The sequence below is a fragment of the Propithecus coquereli genome, unplaced genomic scaffold, assembly GCF_000956105.1.
Source record: "Propithecus coquereli isolate 6110/MARCELLA unplaced genomic scaffold, Pcoq_1.0 Scaffold270, whole genome shotgun sequence".
Classification (NCBI taxonomy): Eukaryota; Metazoa; Chordata; class Mammalia; order Primates; family Indriidae; genus Propithecus; species Propithecus coquereli.
Window position 1 is genome coordinate 1,893,781 of NW_012148286.1, and position 16,973 is coordinate 1,910,753.

The window sequence follows — 16,973 nt, forward strand, 5'->3', positions numbered from 1 at the left end:
TAAATTTTTGTCATATATACTCTGTTCATAACAGTAGTCTTGTATGTTAATTAGGAGAGATATTATTTTTTAGTCTTAAAGATGAGGAAGCTAAGATTCAAAAAGCTTGACTACCTAAGGTTACAGAATTAGTTGTTAGACCCATACTCTTAATTCGGGTCATCTGATTTCAAGTTCAATTCATAATGCAGTATAGGGGTTGATACACTATAGCCTGTAGGCCAGATCTTGCCCATGACTTGTGTTTGTACAGCCTATAAGCTAAGCATGATTTTTTACATTTTAAAGCGCTGTATAACAAAAGAAGAACATGGGACAAAGACTTTATGTGGCTTGCAAAGCCTAACATATTTACTCTGTCTGGCCCGTTACAGAAAAAGAGTCACAACAGTAGAAAGAATGTAGGTATGCTGTCAAGCAAATCTGAATTAAAATCTAGATACCATCCCTTGATTACGTTGTAAAATTGTGCATGTTACTCGACCACTAGTAGCACTAGAGTGTCTCTTACCTCTAAAATAGACACATAAGCCTATGTAATAAGGTCTTTCCAAAAGACTGTAAATTTGTAAGTTAAATATGTTTTGAAGTGTGTGTGGAGTTTTTTTTAGAATTTTTAAATAAAAAATTTATTAAAATAGCACAATATAAACTTACATTGAAGTATTTGAAAATTTGAAAAAAGTCTTGATATTTAGTCTTTGTCCTTTCCTCCATTTTTTAAAGATCAAATGCATCTTTGACCAACAACCAGAACTTAATTCAGAGTCTGAAGGAAGATTTAAATAAAGTAAGAACTGAAAAGGAAACCATCCAGAAGGACTTAGATGCCAAAATAATTGATATCCAAGAAAAAGTCAAAACTATTACTCAAGTCAAGAAAATCGGACGCAGGTACAAGACTCAATATGAAGAACTTAAGGCACAACAAGATAAGGTATTTTGAAAGCTTTTCTTTAGAAAAAAATTAGAGTGAATCTTAAAGATATCTTATTTCTTTGTAATCTTGAATATTACTGGTTTTTAGATTCTAAACTCTTGTGTAAGTGTGTATGATATCTTTATTTGGTTTAAGATTGGTTCTTTTAGTATGTCTGAAGTGCAGTATAAACTCAATAAATTTTGGTAAATGGTAGATATTTTAGTTCAGTTTTCACATTTCAAATACTATCTCTTTTTAAAGCTACCTCCTCATAACTCATTGCTAATTAAAATTGTGTATATCAAAAAATAATGACTAATCAGACTTTGTATAGTTTCAAGTAAGTTGTTTGTTAAATGCCTATCCAAAAGAATCCAAAAATCTTCATTATATTTTGAACCTAAATCTTGTTTTTAATTCCCAAAGATAAAGAATTTGTATGTTGACTTAATTACATATTTATCCTACGTTGGATTAGAAAATATATAAAGAAAAAAATCCAAAATTCTTACCCCTCAGTGTTAATCACTATTAGCACATTAGTATACTTTTCTGCACACGTAATATGTTTTCTCAAAGAAATGATATCATTTGCATGTGTTCTTTTGTGGTCTTGCTTTTCCACTTTGAGTTAAGTGAAAAGCTCATTATTGTGAAAATATATTTCTGTGTCAAAAATTCATCTACAGTGCATCATCATTTTGATTAGCTGTTTAGTACCTAGTTGTATGGAAAACCATAATTTACTTAACTAATTCCCTATTTTTGGACAGTAAAGTCGTTCTATAGAAAATTCATTTTTCAATACCCTCAAGGATAAAATTTCCTTGCATAACTATTATTATTTCCTTAGATAAAGTTGCAGAAGTTGAGTTACTGAATATAAATACGTAAGTGTATTACTACTGTTTGTCATCTTAGGTCATGGAGACTTCTGCTCAGTCTTCTGGAGACCATCAGGAACAGCATGTCTCAGTCCAGGAAATGCAGGAGCTCAAAGAAACCCTCAACCAAGCTGAAACAAAGTCAAAATCACTTGAGAGTCAAGTAGAGAATCTGCAAAAGGTATGCATGTGAGAGCAGTAAAAGGTGTAGTCCCTAATTCTTTCCTTATTGTATACCTAAAGAAGTATGTGTTAGCCACTGACACTTTCCCTTATCATGTGGGAATGCATAAATTTATTCTTTTTACTTTGAATGGCCCATGTATGTAAACAGTATCTAATTATCTTCAAGTGTCCACTTAGTTGGTTTGACCACATTTTTATATTTATACTTCCATTTAATCTAAGAAAAAGCAAAGTGATGTTACATTTTAAGTTTATATGACAGACATGCAGTTTTGATTTGATTGTATCATATTGATTGATTGGATTGGATTGATTTGATTGAATTCTATGGTGAATACTTTGTCTTCCTTTAAAAGACATTGTCTGAAAAAGAGTTGGAAGCAAGAAATCTTCAAGAACAGACTGTTCAGCTTCAATCTGAACTTTCAAGGCTTCGTCAGGATCTTCAAGATAGAACCACACAGGAGGAGCAGCTCCGACAACAGATAACTGAAAAGGAAGAAAAAACAAGAAAGGCTATTGTAGCAGCAAAATCAAAAATTGCACACTTAGCTGGTAAATCTCTGTTTAATGCTTGAACCTGGTAGTAAAATTCGGTTATGTGATACAGGCTTAAAATTAAATTGGAAAGAAGAAAAGTACACATACTACAAAGTGACTTTTTTGGTGTGTGCTTTAAATATTAGGTATATTTAGTTAGACACAAACATAGAGCAATTTTAATTTTCAAGTGTGATGAGAATGTCGATATATTTATGAAGTTTTTCTTAATCGTTAACTGGTAATAAATAGATAACGGGTACTGCTATCCTTCTGCTTTAGTGTGCTAACAATTCTACCTTGTGACAGAGATCATTTGGGCCCAGACTGTGCCGCCCAGGTACTATCTGTGGACAGCATTGTGTCTTACCAGCCCAGCGATTTTTTTGTGCCTCACTGGACAGAGGGCCCCTCTAGCTTTTTAGGGAGGGCACCATGTCAGATTTATGAGGAGCCCAGTGCTGCAAGATTCACGGCCTTATTCACCCTTGCCTGCCTGTCTGCTGAATAGTTAAATAAAATGTCAAACTGTTGGGTTTTATTATGAGCATTATTTTTAATGATCTCTAAGACAGTGTCCCAGCAACTTATTTCATAAAGTTATTGAGTTATTTTTAAATATATGCTGTGGATTATATGAAATGAAAATTTTGCAACTCATAGTAATGAATGGTACATTAAAATATTAAAGTTACTGTAAAAGAATTCTGCTAACTGGAATTCTTTAGCTTTTTGAGATTTTAGTTAGGAAAAGTTACATTTTTATGTTGGAATAAGTATATTTTATAATAGAATACTAAGCATGAATATGTTAGAACTTTGCTCATTTAGATGTATAATTTAGATGTTAAAGTACAGTAGTGGAATCTGATATGATCTTTGTGTGCTAATTAAGCACATAAATGTTCTTTTCAATGTTTTATTATAATGTAAATATCATTGCATGGGTACTTCTTTAGGTGTAAAAGATCAGCTAACTAAAGAAAATGAAGAGCTTAAACAAAGGAACGGAGCCTTAGATCAACAGAAAGATGAATTGGATGTTCGTATGACTGCTCTTAAGTCCCAATATGAAGGTCGAATTAGTCGCTTGGAAAGAGAACTCAGGGAGCATCAAGAGAGACACCTCGAGCAGAGAGATGAGCCTCAAGAACCTTCTAATAAGGTGATTAGCTAATTCTGTTTAAATGACAAGTCATTTTTTTTCTTGTACATTTTACTTGAAAGTGCTTTGTGATTCAGGAGCCTTTGTCAGAATGAATTTTGGCTGAATTCAAAGTATAAAAAAAGAATTAAAATAGGAAGATATTTTGATGGCATTGTTTGATGGACTCATGTGGGATAGGCACAAAAATCAATTGTTTTCTCTTTATAGGTCCCAGAACAGCAGAGACAGATCACATTGAAAACAACTCCGGCTTCTGGTGAAAGAGGAATGTGAGTTTTAGTTCCTTTACAGTCTGTTATTTATTTTTCTTTTAAGTTTCAGGGAACTTCTAGTGATCTTTGGGGAGAAACCTGAAATCTATATGTTCTGTTATAAAATCATGTGTTTGTCTCTGCAAAACTCTATCATGTAGTTGCCAACTTTTGTTTTTTGGCATACTTTCAGTCTTATCGAGGAGAGCTTTGTGACAGAGAAAACATCTTTCCTCTTTTAGTTTGTGATTGGCTTCTAAGTTAGTCTACTGCTGATTTTCCCTGTGATGTCATGCGGTGACAGATATAAAGGCTGGGCTGAGACTTGGGTTCAGCGATTCAGTAGTTAGATGCATTCTGCATAATCAGAACGCATCACTCTGGAGTGGTGCAGTCTTTAATGCTTAAGTTCAAAACCTCTTCAATAAGGGTTTTGAACCATTTTGTGAACAAGAAGTAGAGAACTGTGCTCACTGTCTTTCTAAAAATATTTGTTTTAAATCTGCCTAATAATTTTTTATGAATCATTATTCTTGTATTTTCTCCTTTTCAAGTGCCAGCACATCAGACCCACCAACAGCCAATATCAAGCCAACTCCTGTCGTGTCTACTCCAAGTAAAGTGACAGCTGCAGCTATGGCTGGGAATAAGTCGACACCCAGGGCTAGCATCCGTCCAATGGTTACACCCGCAACCGTCACAAATCCTACTACTACCCCAACAGCTACAGTGATGCCCACCACACAAGTGGAATCACAAGAAGGTTGGTAAAATAAAATAGATCTGATTGAACTGACTGCTTATTTAGATTTATTATGGGACGATGACAATAACTTCACGGATAGATGAAGCATCCACTAAAGCTGAAGTCAGATATCATTGTAAAGGTGGGTGTTTAATATTTCAAGTGTATACCTCCCAGGATACTTGTCAATACAGCAAATTTCCTCCTCCCCTCTCTTCCTTTCTGCTTTGTTTTATTTTTAAGCTAAAGAAGTGGGAAAGTATACAGCATGTTTTTCTAGGACTAAAATTTTCACTTCTAATGACTGAGAAAGATGATACAAAATCCACTTCGAAAAACCATACTAAATTACTGACTCAGCCCAACATCACTTTTTCACTGAAATTATCTGGCCTTTTCATTGCTTTCTCCACTTTCTTCCCATGGTACTTTGTTACTCATTAAGGCAATTGCAACTTTTTATTTTATTCAGTTGTATACATGCTATTTGATGCCACTAGACTGAGCTCCTCAAGGACAAGAATCTTACTTTTATTGTTTAATACCTTTACTTGACCCCAAAAATAGGTGTTCAGTAAAACTTTGCTACAAGCATATTTTCTTAGATTTTTATCTTGATGTGTATTAGAATTCAGTAAATTATTCAGGTATTTAGAAATTTGATTTATGTGTATGCTATCAAAGTACAGAATATTTTATTTTGACTATATCCAACAAAATGATTACCAAATATATTACCAATTAAACTTACTGTTTGTGTTATGATATCAATTAGAAAAAATAGTGCCTAATGAAAACTTCTAATTTGACTTGAGCTTCTTAATTTCATTAATTTCATTTGGTAATAATTTAAGTGAAATAATAGATGCAAAAATTTCAGATACGTATTTGTTTATTTAATTCAGCCAATAATTTATTGCATACTCCCATATCAATCACATAAGTAGTACAAAAATGCATAATACATTCCCTTTACCCACAATGCTTTTGTCTGTTAAGTAGTAAGAGAATAATTATGCAAAACTATGCAAATTGTGACATGTACCACCATAGGGAAGAATAATTCCAGCTTTGATAAGAACAGAAGACTTATATTAAACATTATAATTATTTTTCAGCTATGCAGTCAGAGGGACCTGTGGAACATGTTCCAGTTTTTGGAAGCACAAGTGGATCTGTTCGTTCAACCAGTCCTAACGTCCAGCCCTCTATCTCTCAACCCATTTTAACTGTTCAGCAACAAACACAAGCTACAGCTTTTGTGCAACCCACTCAACAGAGTCATCCCCAGATTGAGCCTGCCAATCAAGAGTTATCCCCAAACATAGTAGAGGTTGTTCAGAGTTCACCAGTTGAGCGGCCTTCTACTTCCACAGCAGTATTTGGCACTGGTAAGATTAATTTTAAAATGAAGTTAGAGTAGACCTATGCATTTATGATATCTTGGATATAATATATATCTTGAGTATTCTTTGTACATACTTGATTCCTTCCAGATATTAGAATGCATGAGTGCATTCCTAACATTATTTCATGTTTACTTCTGAAACATATTCAACTATTTTAGGTCAGTTATTTTTGTCATTAAGACCTTTCTTCTCCTCCAGTTATTTTTTGACTTGTTTTAAAGATGAAACAACCCAAAACATATTATATATAACTTAATTGCAGGTCCTGAGGACTAAAAGATACCTAAGACAAAACCATACACTGATTTACATACAGTGTAAATTTTCCATCCAAGGAGTCCTATGTTTTATAGAAGGCCCCTATGTAAACTTTATAAATAGCAATTATTAATATATATCAGTATAATCTCATTCATCGTAAGACTTAGGGTCTTTATTAACCAAAGGTTAGGTTGACATGAAAACATTGATTTAGAGCATAAATTCCTCTTTGTTTACCCACAAATTATGCTGGTGGACATGTATCTAGGACTTAATTGATTGTATTCTAATAATCTGTACAATTAAATGTTTACTGTGTTCTTCTTTGGTTAAGTGACCATGTTGGCTAAATTATCTTTGTTTAAATTGAGTTATTCTCTAATTTCAAGATTTAAATTATGTAATTTCAAAGTTTCAGCTACCCCAAGTTCTTCTTTGCCAAAGCGTACACGTGAAGAGGAAGAGGATAGCACCATAGAAGCAGCGGACCAAGTCTCTGATGATACAGTGGAAATGCCTCTTCCAAAGAAGTTGAAAAGTGTTACACCTGTAGGAACTGAGGTATGTAAAGTTATTTTGTTTATTTTTATTTTTACCAGTAGGGTTAAGGTATTCTTTTCAGTTAAAGCCTAATGAAAAGTAACCTTTGGAGCCAAAATGCATTATCTGGAAAACACTCTTATTGAACTTACTATATACAGTTTCCACTAACAACCCAGGTATCATTGCCTACAATGTTTTATATTATTCTTTGCATATCTTTAGTCAAATTTGTTTCCATTTCAATAAAAAATCATTGTAAACACCTAAGTTGAATTCCATTTCAAAGTGTTTTAAGTTTATAAGTCTCATGGATATTTTAAACTGTTATCTGCCTTCTTAGTCTAAGATTAACCAAAATTATATTCCTTTATTTTTGTTGTTGTTAGAGCTAAATTGTAATGAATTAGGTTTTATATCAAACATGAAGGCTATTAAATTAACTTCGTATGTATGTATTAATGTTTACAAATCTTGCATATACTGAAGAGGAATGTGATTATATTTTATAAATAAAAATAAATGGACATTTATTTTATATAGCTTTAAAATTATAGATTTGAATTTTGTTTTACTGAGAGAACAAGTAGAACAGATAGCCCTTCATCTAGTGCACTGATAACGTTTAATACACTTGCATATTATGATTCAGGAAGAAGTTATGGCAGAAGAAAGTACTGATGGAGAGGTAGAAACTCAAGTATACAACCAGGATTCTCAAGATTCCATAGGAGAAGTAAGTAAAAATATACTTAAAGTAACAAATGGTTGCTTTTAATGAATGGAATTAACTTTGACAAATTAAAACATTTTCTGGAATTTTTTTAACTTGTTCTCATATTTAATGAAATATTACTAGAATTCACTAGTGCAATTTCTGCTTATTTTACTCCCGTGAGTATACTACCTTCTAAACTTATATTAAAGAAATGTTTTTGTTTCTATGTAGCATAGATTTCCAGATTTTCCAGAGTTGTGAGTGAAGATTATTCACTATTTCAATTAAGTTGAGGGACAAGAGTGCTGGTTGAGTCTTGAGTTAATACACAATGCCTCATTTGCTGGGGTCCTCTGTTGTTTCCCTAACAGAATTAAATAATCCATAAAAGGAAATGCATTTGTATACTTCGTTTTCTGAACTCATTGAGGTTCCTCTCGAGCAGCTTTACTGGCAGAAAGATTATAGACTGAAGTTACAAAGCACTAGGTTCCATTCCTAGCTCCACCACTCAGAAACTCTGACTATAAGCATGTCATTATTTCTCTCAATTGTCTCACTTTTCAAAAAAATTAAATTTTTAAGATTGTGAAGTACCTAAAATAGTACCTGTCCACATATTAGGCACTCAAAATGCTATTACTTCTCTTGTGTCCCTCTGGCCCACAAGATAAGAATTTAACTATAATAATATTAATAGTTAACTATTAATACTTAACACAGAACTCATTACCATATGCCATGTGTTGATCTAAGAAATTTACATTTATTCACTATGGGAGGCCAACATGGGAGGATCACTTGAGGCCAAGAGTTCAAGACCAGCCTGGGCAAGAATGAGACCCTCTCTCTACAAAAAAATAGAAAAATCAGCTGGGCATAGGGGGGCACACCTGTAGTCCCAGCTGCTTGGGAGGCTGAGGTAGGAGGATCGCTTGAGCCCAGAATTTGGGGTTGCTGTGAGCTATGATGACACCACTGCACTCTGGCCCAGGTGACAGAGTGAGACCCTGTCTCAAAAAAAAAAAAAAGAGAGATTTGTATTTATTAACTAATTTAATCCTCAAAACAACCCCATTTTATAGATGAAGAAACTGATACCCAGATAAATAATATACCTAAGTTCACACAGCATTGGAGCTAGGATTTATACCCAGGGTGTAGAGTTTACAACTATTAAACTTGAAACAATACTTTCTCTCTGGATAAACTTTTAGGGTCATTTTATTATCTGTGTAAAATTCAAGAATTATCTCAAGGTAATCTTAAGTAACCATAAATTGTAAGTAAATTTTAGTTTCTTAGATACATTCAGTCTGTAAGTTAATTTTACTAGCTTTCCTTGACTAAAAACAAAAAACTAAACCTTACGTGAATGTGTAATACAAGTTAAACATCCATAATTTGAAAATCCAAAATGCATAATACTCTAAAATCCAAAACTTTTTGAGTACCAACATGAAAGCCACATGTGTAATATTCATTCCACAACTGACCTCATGTAACAGGTTGCAGTCAGAACACCATTAAAACTTTGTTTCATGCACAAAACTATTAAAGTATTGCATATAACTATCCTCAGGCTATGTGTATAAACATATATAACGTAAATGAATTTCATGTTTAGACTTGGGTTTTACCCCCAAGGTATATTGTTATATATATGAAAATATTCCAAAATCTAAAACATTTCTGGTCCTAAGCATTTCAAAAAAGGGATGCTCAACCTGTACTGTAAGTGACATCTGTTCCATGTATTTTTCAGAGAGTGTTATCTCTGAAGAACATAAAACAATTTGAAATAATAAGATGTATATTTCTATTTTATTCTCAGACTTGGTTAAATTGTAGTAAAATCTTCTATGGAAAGCTTTTTCTTGAGATTGGCAAAATTGTCTGTGACTCAAAAGTACCATTTGACCTTTCATTCCACCCCTCTGCATGTGTAATAGTTCATTTTTCTGATTTTCCGACAATGAAGCAGATGTTCTTTGTAAGTCTTGGTTTTCCTGAAATAAGCATGTCACTTTGAGACACACTTTTAATTATGTCATGACTTACTCATTTTTTCCATTATCGTATACATAATTTTGATGAATGTCTTAGTTCAAAAGATATTGTTGTTGGCTTGTAAAAAAAAAAAAAAAGTAGATATTACTGATTGCTTAAGCCAAAAAGTAGACATTTAACTTTTTATGGTAAATGTCAGAAATAGAGTTAAAATAATAGTTTATTTCAGTAGCTAACAAAATAGAATTGTGGAAGTAGATTGAACAGGAATTATTTTAATATCTGATATGTTTAATGTGGTTTGAAGGCTTAGGATAATCAGAGTTTTGGGGAGAGAAAAGGTTTCTTTGTAAAAAGACAATAATAATAGCTTATTTTATTCAATGTATTTCCAGTTTATTTCTAATTCAGGGGAAAATTTTTTAATAAAATGTTGCAGGTCCACGTGTGTCCTTTTTTCTGACTTTGGTCTACAGCTGTACTGTCAACTAATCACATTGGTTACTGACCACTTGAAATAAGGCTAGTCCGAACTGAGATAAAAGTAACATACACATCAGATTTTGAAGACTTGGTAAAAATTTTAAAATGTAAAATATCAGATTAATAATTTATGTAGTGATTACATGTTGAAATAATGTTTTGGATATATTGGTTAAGTATATTATTAAAATTTATTTCACTTGTTTCTTTTCTTTTTTTAAGCGGCTACTAGAAAATCCAGAATTACGTGTGACACACATTGTGGCTCACATTATATTTCTGTTGGACAGCACAGATTTACCACATAACACGATAGTTTTGAACATGCATATATTTATATATTTTTTCTCTTATGTATTACCCAATAAGATTTATAATTCTTCTATAGGAAAACAGTAAAGAAACTCAAAGGTTCATCATCTTTAGCATGTATTTCAAATTCTGCTTTTGAAACCATATTTTTAAAAATAAAATACAACTAGTCTGTGAGTATTCTTTAGTCTTCACTTTGACCTATAATAACTCATTGATCGTTTTAGGTTTGGTTTTTTAGTGTTTGTTGTTTTTGTTTTGTTTTGTTTTTTTTTTTCAATTTTTTACTTTTTATTTTTAAAGGGAGTAACCCAGGGAGATTATACACCTATGGAAGACAGTGAAGAAACCTCTCAATCTCTGCAAATAGATCTTGGACCACTTCAGTCAGATCAGCAAACAACAACTTCATCCCAAGATGGTCAAGGCAAAGGAGATGATGTCATTGTAATTGACAGTGATGATGAAGAAGAGGACGATGATGAAAACGATGGAGAACATGAGGTAAATTTGATTTGAAATCATCCAGTGTTTCTAAACTATTAGATGAAAGTCTTTAAATCCTTGAGACAACTAATGCATCGACTAGTAAATTCTGGTTTCTAGTCAGTTTAAATAGATTTTGTTGGGGCCAAGCCCAGTGGCTCACACCTGAAATCCTAGCACTCTGGGAGGCTGAGGAAGGGGAATCACCTGAGCTCAGGAATTTGAGACCAGCCTGAGCAAGAGTGAGACCTCATCTCTACTGAAAATAGAAAAAATTAGCTGGGCATGGTAGCGCTCACCTGTAGTCCCAGCTACTCAGGAGAGGCTGAGGCAGGAGGATCGCTTGGGCCCAAGAGTTTGAGGTTGCAGTGAGCTATGATGATGCCACTGCACTCTGGCCTGGGCAACAGAGTGAGACTCTATCTCAAAAAAATTAATAAATAAATAAAAATTTTAAAAAAATAGATTTTGTTGGTTTTCTTTTATCCGATTAGTTCAGAAATTAACATTTTATAATAAAAATGAGTATAAAACTAGTGCTAGAAAGTCCCAGTTTTTAAAATTTTGGTTTTGTTTTTTAATGATTGCTAAGCATTTAAGATTTGTTCTCAGTTAAACTTAATCTTACGTCTTATTGATAAGCGACTATACTAATTTAATTGTAAATGCTATGGTTTCTGGAAATAAAAGAAGAAATAAGGATTTCTTTTCTCTTAGAGCCCCATAGTTTATTTCAGAAGGATACCATCATTAGTATCAATGATGATACCAATACCTCACTGGTATTCAATGAAGGTACCATCATTGAAGCATATATTAACTGAAATACTGTATTTTCTTTGGGGGTTTAATTCTGTATTGACAGCTTTTCATTTTATACTTTTTGGTTAATAAAGCAACATATTTTAAAAGCTCCTGGTATAGTGTAATTTCATTATTTTCTTCTTCAGCGCAGCCTATTTAAATTTAGAATTAAAGTAGACCACTTGGCACTTTGCTGACATCTAGGGGCAATAATCTTTGAATGATCCCATGCAAACAGTTAGAATTCAGAATTGATTGCTACTTTACTAATTCTAGGAAGCATCACAGTTGTAATAACTGGTGCTGCTGAACTAATTCCATACAACGCTCAAGACAACTATTTCCTGATCAATGATGAGTCACTTAAATTTCTACATTAGTATCAAGATGTCCAGAACATGTGGACTATATCCTAGATTATTATTTATTCATAATTTCTACTAGGATTATGAAGAAGATGAAGAAGACGATGATGATGATGAAGATGACACAGGGATGGGAGACGAGGGTGAAGATAGCAATGAAGGAACTGGGAGTGCAGATGGCAATGATGGATATGAAGCTGATGATGCTGAGGTAACTGGCTGGAATTTTTACCATTCATTTCAAGAGCTTGCTTAGAAAACTTGCGGTTTTCTAGGGCTATACAGTGGCCTATATCATTAGTACACTAAAACCTTTTATGCCTTTGGGGTTTTACTGGTTGTTTGTTGTTTGTTTTTGCTGTGGTTTGGTTTGGTTAATTATTCAGTTTGTTTTTTTAAGATATTTATTTGATTTACTCGAGCCTACATCATCACATTTTGTTTTTAGGGTGGTGACGGGACTGACCCAGGCACAGAAACAGAAGAAAGCATGGGTGGAGGTGAAGGTAATCAGAGAGCTGCTGATTCTCAAAACAGTGGTGAGATTTATATTAGTCTTTTTTTAATTGAATATTTATAAACTAGGTAATATTTTCTAAACTAAATAATACTTTCTAAACTCAAATCGTATTTAATTATCCTATATAAAACTTATTTAGTAAATTGACAAGTAAGGGATTGACTCTTACTCTAGCTTTGTCACTACTGTGCTCTCATAAAGTCTGCTGTACTGTTAAGTGCCATCATTTATCTTTTCTGCCTCACTGGTAGAAAAACATTTTGAAATCTCAAAAGTATTCTGAATGCCATATGCTGCTGCTGCTCTAATTAAGGGAAAACATTAAATCAGGGACTTGTAACAACAGTTCACAACCAGAAGAGGTCAGTCTAATCAAGCTTCATGTTTTAAGATTTATGGATATTGGAGCTTTGCAGTGTGATCTGGTTTTCCAATGAAAAAAAGGTTTTTTTGTTTTTTTTTTTTTTTTTTGAGACAGAGTCTCACTCTCTTGCCTGGGCTAGAGTGCCGTGGCGTCAGCCTAGCTCACAGCAACCTCAAACCTGGGCTCAAGCGATCCTCCTGCCTCGGCCTCCCAGGTAGCTGGGACTACAGGCACGTGCCACCATGCCTGGCTAATTTTTTCTATTTTTAGTTGTTTGGCCAATTTGTTTCTATTTTTAGTAGAGACTTCTGAGCTCAAACAATCGGCCGGCCTCGGCCTCCCAGAGTGCTAGGATTACAGGCATGAGCCACCGTGCCTATCCGAAAAAAAGATGTTTTGATCAGTGTAGTATACCTTTTGTTGTATCTTTGAAAGAAAGAGTCCTGGAAGTCCACTGAAAAGTTGTAGGCATTAAAGGATTATGGAAATTATAGAAAATAATTTTATTTTATTCTCATTGTTTTAAAATGTGTCTTAAAGAATTAGCGATCATCTGGTATAATATTCCTGGTTTTACAGATAATAGCCAAAATCATTAGTAGTGATATAGCAAAATCTTATATATTTAGGTTAATGAGAAAGCATTGTATCTGGGTTTCTGTGGAGGCCTGAATATTTAAAAGGGCAAAATATATACTCATTTGAACGAATATAAAGCAAGGACAAGCAACCCTTTCAACTTTTAAGTGTTTTAAGAGAAAAATAGATGAATGAATATTAAGCCATGTAATAAAGAATAATCTTTTTAAGGGAGGATAGGAGAGAGAAATTGATATACTTGGGGTAACAATTTATATTTTATAAACATTTTGTAAATTAAGAAACATTTTGGCCGGGCGCGGTGGCTCACGCCTGTAATCCTAGCTCTCTGGGAGGCTGAGGCCGGCCGATCGTTTGAGCTCAGGAGTTCAAGACCAGCCTGAGCAAGAGCGAGACCCCGTCTCTCCTAAAAATAGAAAGAAATTAATCGGACAACTAAAAATATATAGAAAAAATTAGCCGGGCACGGTGGCACATGCCTGTAGTCCCAGCTACTCGGGAGGCTGAGGCAGGAGGATCCCTTGAGCCCAGGAGTTTGAGGTTGCTGTGAGCTAGGCTGACGCCACAGCACTCACTCTAGCCCGGGCAACAGAGCAAGACTCTGTCTCAAAAAAAAAAAATAAATAAAGATTTTGTGTATATCACATAGTTGGGAAACAGGGAAAAAATTTTGCCTCATTAGGTATTATCACTAAAAGTTAGGTCTGTTGAGGGCTAATATTCATAGCCATTTTTCCCAGATATTGAGAGTTTTTGTTCTTTTTTTTTTCCCTTGCAATCAAGCAAAAATAGGCCTAGTGGTGTATGGTCTGACTAAAATTTAGTGGATAGATTTGGTACATTGCCAAAGGTTACTGGCTGCTTTTCTTTACTTGTATTGAACTATTTAATTCTTACAATAAACTTAATCAAGTTTAGGTGCCAGTGAAGAATCTGAATCACAGACAAGTGACTTAACCAAGGTCACATAGCTACTAAGTATTAGAGCAAGGATGTGATTATAGACCTTAAGACTTTTAAACTACTATATTCTGTGATATCCTATGCAACTTTTCATAGTGAAAGACAGCTTCTTTTGTTTTTATACTGTATATAGAAGACAGACATTTGAGGGACCATTGAAATACAAAATTTGGGAAAACCAAGATATAAAAGTGTAGTTGTAAAGCTTTTCCTCAATCTTCTTCACCCTGTTTGATTGTTATATTCTAGTGGTCTGACCTTTAGGTAATTTGCCCACTTTATTAAGAACAATATAAGACAAAATTTATTAAATATTTATCACATGTTGCTAGGTGCTTTATGTTCATTATTTGAAATCTTCAGCAAAACCTTACTTATAGGTTACATTTGCTCTATTAACCAACCAAAAAATAGACTCAGGTTAAGGCAGCAGTCTCCAACCTTTTTGACCAAGGGACTGGTTTCATGGAAGATAATTTTTCCACAGACCACGGGTGGAGGGCTGGGATGGGGGAGCAGGTGTGGAGCTCAGGCGGTGATACAGGTGGGTACCAGGCCGCAGCCCTGGAGTTGGGACTGCCGGGTTAAGGGACTTGCTCAAGATCACACAACCGATAAGGGCAGACCCCATTATTTCTGAGTCTAAAGCCCAATACACCTTACTACTTTACTTCTGAAAATATTAGTGAGGTGAACATTCCTAATGATAAGATTTGTGTTTGTACGGATTGTCCAAGTTATTTTGTAGTAAATTTAATAGTTCAAAAATAAGCCTCTCTTTTCCTATAGGTGAAGGAAATACAGGTGCTGCAGAATCTTCTTTTTCCCAGGAGGTCTCTAGAGAACAGCAGCCATCGTCAGCATCTGAAAGACAGACCCCTAGAGCACCTCAGTCACCAAGACGCCCACCACATCCGCTTCCCCCACGACTGACCATTCATGCTCCACCTCAAGAGTTGGGACCTCCAGTTCAGGTATGAAAAGTCTTAGTTATTCTGAAAAATGAACTTTTGAAAATCTTGGCTTTTTTTCCCTTTCCATTAGATATTTTTCTTCTTTTTTTCAGAAATTAAATGAACTTTTTAATGTTTTGGCATATTTTTAAAAAATTTTCTAAACTGAAACTGGTCTCTGATTTCTTTTTCTTGAAATATGACAGTAATTTACTTTCATAAATGGAATGAACTTTAGAACAGCAAGACTTACTAAAATTGAATATAATATAGTCATATATATAAATTGAAATAATTATAGCAAATAAAATTCTGTTGCTATTTCTACAGGTCAGAAAAGAAAAAGATTGTCTTGGATTTAAATGAAAATAAAGTATATTTTAGCAGCTCACTACCATTTCATTTGAATGTTTCTGTAATGTGCACATTTATTTAAAAAAGGGATTTCTAGTCTACTTAACAGAAGTGCATTTTTTCTCTTATTTGTAATCACGCATGTCTACTTTTAAAATTAACAAAGGTATGCATGACCCTTTACATTTAGCATGTAGTAGGGTTGGACATCTCTTAATGAAGTGCTTGCAAAAATAGCTGGAAAAGTATAAAACTTCTATTAATCTAGCTTGAGTTTTATCCGGTAACATAGTGTGTTAAAACACTTTCAAGTATAAATTCTGCTAAAATACCACTGATGAAAATAACTTCATTATGTGAAAATACAAAGTCTTAAAGGACCATGTATGGATGCTGCAAAATATACCCAATCTGTCAATTTATAATTATCTTAACTGGGAAGCAATTTATAAGAAGACAGTACTGCTGTTTGAACTCCAAAGAATAATTAAGCCTTACGATCCAAAGGCATAGTTGCTAACATTTTCAGTTAAGGAGACAGGAACTAAATTCACTTACATATAAGTAAGATAGGGTCATAAATTTGTTTTAACTTAAATATTACTTAATATTTTGTCTGGTTAGGTAAAATATTTTTCTTTTAGCTAATATTGTATATAATTAAAAATTTGTCACTGATTAAAGCTGATTCCTTTAGGTCAAGAATAGTAGCAATTTTTTCTGAGAAAATATCCTATTGATTACATATCTGCTAACATTTTAGTTATTTTCTTGCCCACGTAATAAGCTGTCTGTTGATAATTGATGTTTGTTTCATTGCTTGATTCTTTAAGACAAATGTACTTTCTTTCTTGACACACAGAGAATTCAGATGACCCGGAGGCAGTCTGTAGGACGTGGGCTTCAGTTGACTCCAGGAATAGGTGGCATGGTAAGTACTTACTCATCACATAAAAGTGATTTGTTTATTCAGCAAATATTTGTACAGTCTATATGTGTGACATTCTGCCTGTTAACTCCTGTTTTCTCTCTCTGTTGTAGCAGCAGCATTTTTTTGATGATGAAGACAGAACAGTTCCAAGTACACCAACTCTTGTGGTGCCACATCGCACTGATGGATTTGCTGAAGCAATTC

General features: G+C 33.8%; 1 protein-coding gene across 1 annotated transcript in view; it reads left to right on the forward strand.

Annotated features, from left to right (window-relative positions):
- The window catches only part of TPR (translocated promoter region, nuclear basket protein), a 63,837-nt gene that overhangs the window by 35,578 nt on the left and 11,286 nt on the right, over positions 1-16,973 (forward strand). The window contains exons 32-45 of the mRNA XM_012647834.1: positions 727-937; positions 1,844-1,987; positions 2,349-2,547; positions 3,492-3,697; positions 3,908-3,969; positions 4,506-4,714; positions 5,815-6,087; positions 6,779-6,927; positions 7,559-7,642; positions 10,733-10,933; positions 12,164-12,295; positions 12,533-12,623; positions 15,321-15,505; positions 16,701-16,769. Of these exons, the coding sequence (XP_012503288.1) occupies positions 727-937; positions 1,844-1,987; positions 2,349-2,547; positions 3,492-3,697; positions 3,908-3,969; positions 4,506-4,714; positions 5,815-6,087; positions 6,779-6,927; positions 7,559-7,642; positions 10,733-10,933; positions 12,164-12,295; positions 12,533-12,623; positions 15,321-15,505; positions 16,701-16,769 (2,215 nt within the window). The remainder of the gene's footprint in view (positions 1-726; positions 938-1,843; positions 1,988-2,348; positions 2,548-3,491; positions 3,698-3,907; positions 3,970-4,505; positions 4,715-5,814; positions 6,088-6,778; positions 6,928-7,558; positions 7,643-10,732; positions 10,934-12,163; positions 12,296-12,532; positions 12,624-15,320; positions 15,506-16,700; positions 16,770-16,973) is intronic.